Consider the following 3,427-nt stretch of genomic DNA (forward strand, 5'->3'; position numbering starts at 1 on the left):
CTTGTCAGTGGCGGCGTGCGGTGCGGGATGGCTTGGGAGATTTTTCTACAAATTTTTTGGATTTTTTTAATTGAACTATTATATGGGTCCCTCTCCATCTCACAGATTCCTGCCACATCATCACTTACAGCAGACCCCACTGGTAAAAACTGTGTCAATTTCGGATCAATTCGGGTTTAGGGCATTCCGCAAAAAACCGAGCAAAATGTGGTGATTTTTTGTCCCGCAAACGTAAACTGGTAGTATACGGTAAATTTCGCCATCAATGTGGTGGTTTTATGCTATTAACTCGGCAAGAATTGATGAAACCATGGAACTGACACCTACTCCTCGACAACGTCAACCTCTGAAAGATCTACGCCCGGGACGCCTTCGGGCGAGAGGATCGCTAGCACTGTTACCTTCTTGTGCTGAGGTATCTGAGCAATCTTGAATCGATCTTCCTCGGTCAGTTCCCAGTCAAAGATTTCGATGTTCTCCTTAAGCCTCTCCTTTTTCATACTCTTGGCCACCATGCTCGCTCCTTGCTCGTAGATCCATCTTAATGAGATCTGAGGAAAACGGACAGTCAACCGCGCTGCTAACATCGAGGTGTAATGGACTAGATATTGCATGCTTTTAAATTGTTCACAAAATTTGTTCACAATCTGTACTTGCTCAATTTTCGTACCAAATCTCATGGACCTTTTACCAAATGGTGAGGTAGATTTAAGTACAACCAAACAGTTCCAAAGATGAATTGAGAAAATACACTGAATACCTGAGCTACTGATTTTCCTCTAGCCTTAGCAATCTCCTTCAGAACTTCAGACTGTAGGACTGCATTGATTTTAGATATCCTACTTTGGCCTCCTAGGGGAGAATAAGCAGTCACGTGTATGCCTTTCTCTTTGCAGAATTCAATCAGTTTTTTCTGCTGCCAAACCGGATTCAACTCAACCTGAAAGGTTTTCTCAGGTATCAAACAAGAATGATACACCATCTATGATGATATAGAACAATTTAGGGTAGTCTATGAGCAATTTCTTACAAAAGTATTTTCCACAAAATTAGCTTCTAGTTTAATTCTTCATGAAACCGTAGAATAGACAAAATGTTGCTATCACCATTGCTTGTACGATTGGTCAACACAAACCTGATTCACTGCTGGGGGGATTTTTGCAAGTGCAAGTAGCTCCATCAATTTCTTTGTTGTGAAATTGCTAACACCAATCATTTTAGCAAGACCAAGGCGATGGCATTCCTCCATTGCCTCCCATACGCCTCTCAAGTCCATTGGGACAATGTCTTCTCTTTTCATTGAGACGTGAGGTTTGCTGGGCTTTACGCTCATCGGCCAGTGGACCAGGTACAGATCAACGTATTCCATTTGAAGTTTCCTAGAGAAGAGAAGACAAGACTCTTGCTTATAACAAAAGTGACAGAATTCAGTAATAAGCCAAACAAGTTTCTTTTTCCAGAACAGTAACATTGTTAGAACCTTGCAACAATTGCCAAATGTGGTTATGTTTTATTAAAACAGCGCATTGTCAGTACTGCAAGTTTATGCTATGTGATCCTCGATTGAGAAACAATTCAGGAAGGAAAGAATTACTACTAGCAAATTAAGCTGAAAAGGGAAAGCTGAAGGAATGAGCACAAAGATCTTAACTGCAAGCTTTCCTTGAGGGAGGGGAGCACGAGATCCGGGTGGCACTGCGTGCACCACACCTTGGTCGTCACGAACACGTCCGCGCGGGACGCTATGACCCCGCGCCGCGCCGCCTCGGCAAAGGCCTCGCCGACGAGCTGCTCGGAGCCGTAGAGAGAAGCGGTATCGAGGTGGCGGTAGCCGAGCTCCAGCGCGGCGAGCACGGCGTCCCTGACGTCCTCCGCGACGAAGGGGAACGACGACGTGCCGACCCCTACGGCCTGCAACGGCCGGCCGCCGGAACCCGCTAGGAACTCCGGGATTTCGGAGGCGCGGCTGCCCCCGTTTGGTGACGCCATGGCAACTCCACGGGCTCTGGGCAGGATTTGGTTTCCGGTTGGGACGAGAGGTGAATGCGAGACCACGAGTTTGGAATTTGTAGAGAACAGGCTCAGGAGGGCCATGGGAGCTGAGAATCTTTGTGCAACGTTACAGCCTACAGAAGTTACTGGGCCGAGCTATAGTTTCTTCGAGTAAATTACATATAGGTACCACTTTTGGGGCAACGGTTGCGAGTAGGTACCAACTCTGGTAATTTTTTCAAGTAAGTGCAACTTCTGGGGCAGGTCGTAACAGATTGAGCAACTCTAAAGTTAATAGTGAATTAACCACGTGGGTCCACTTGTCATAGCAACTGTCCGTCGGCCAGCCGTTAGGGCCCAGCCGTTAAGTCCGTGGAGAAGCTCTGCTCCGTCGCCATGGCTTGGTCGCGTCTTGTTATTTTCTTTGATTTGACGATTCCCGTGATTAATTCTCGTGTCCTTTTTAGGCACAGTAGAACTGTAGAAGATGCCAAGATGGGATCAGAGTCCGATCGACTTGGTTGCCATGTTGTTTGGTATATTTTTTTGGTTGGAACTGACCTAACGGTTGCATCTATTGACTATTTTCCGCGAAAAGAATTTGTGACATGTCTTTAAACAAGGTTTAACCGGTAGCAGGAAAAGGAAGAGAAAAAATAGTAAGATGAACCGGTAGAATCCCATAGAGGTGCAATTGATATTTTTTTAATAATATAATAGGTAGTTCTTGCAGGAACTTCCTGCAATTATCCGAGTAAACATTAAAGAGAAACAGACTGGGAACTAAGCTGATGATTATGATATAGAAACATTTTTAAAGAGATGTTGAATTAGATGATCTCGTTTCTGAATAAAGACTACAACAAATGACTGTGCCAGAATTTAATGCGTTGCTATGGAAATTTATGAGTTTGTTAGAGATATAGATTGTTTCCAAAATATAATATCAGCTTCTCGAGTTTTATCATTCAAAGACCATCGATATATGCTATGTACTGGATTGATTTTGAAATAAAATGTGTTTTAAATTATTTTTGTCAGCAAGGCCCCTCTTTTATTGTCTAGCCCTAGGGCCCTAAATATGTATGGACCGGCTCTATGAAAAAAATTGAAACCGTGTCTAGGAGAAACTAGACACTTTTTTGATATAGTAGAAGCGGGATTTGGCGTGATAATTCCGAAATTCATCCCTAGAATGAATTTCTTTTTTTCTATTTCCCACTATTAGATAGTGGGCATAAATCTCATGATAAGTCCCCAAAGATTCATATTGAACTTCACTCGGAACTTCTCTTGACCCAATGACGCGTTGATCCAGTTTCCATCGTAGCCACAAGGGACTGTCTAAACTGATGAGTTTCTGTCCGAACTCTGCGACCCCAACCACTGGGCGAAGCCCACGTCGTTGGCTCTATGTATTTGGTATCATAGATGT

At 43.9% G+C, this 3,427-nt stretch overlaps 1 protein-coding gene across 1 annotated transcript; it reads right to left on the reverse strand.

Annotated features, from left to right (window-relative positions):
• Positions 1–323: 323 nt before the first annotated feature.
• On the reverse strand, positions 324–2,147 carry LOC124654137 (deoxymugineic acid synthase 1-D-like). The gene is made up of 4 exons (XM_047193171.1): positions 1,652–2,147; positions 1,136–1,379; positions 761–940; positions 324–551 (listed from the first exon to the last, which is right to left on the reverse strand). Exons 1-4 carry the CDS (start codon positions 2,092–2,094, stop codon positions 324–326), a joined length of 1,095 nt encoding a protein of 364 aa, XP_047049127.1. The 5' UTR covers positions 2,095–2,147.
• Between the last annotated feature and the right edge of the window lie 1,280 nt (positions 2,148–3,427).

The sequence above is a fragment of the Lolium rigidum genome, chromosome 5 (genome assembly GCF_022539505.1).
Source record: "Lolium rigidum isolate FL_2022 chromosome 5, APGP_CSIRO_Lrig_0.1, whole genome shotgun sequence".
In the NCBI taxonomy this organism is placed as follows: Eukaryota; Viridiplantae; Streptophyta; class Magnoliopsida; order Poales; family Poaceae; genus Lolium; species Lolium rigidum.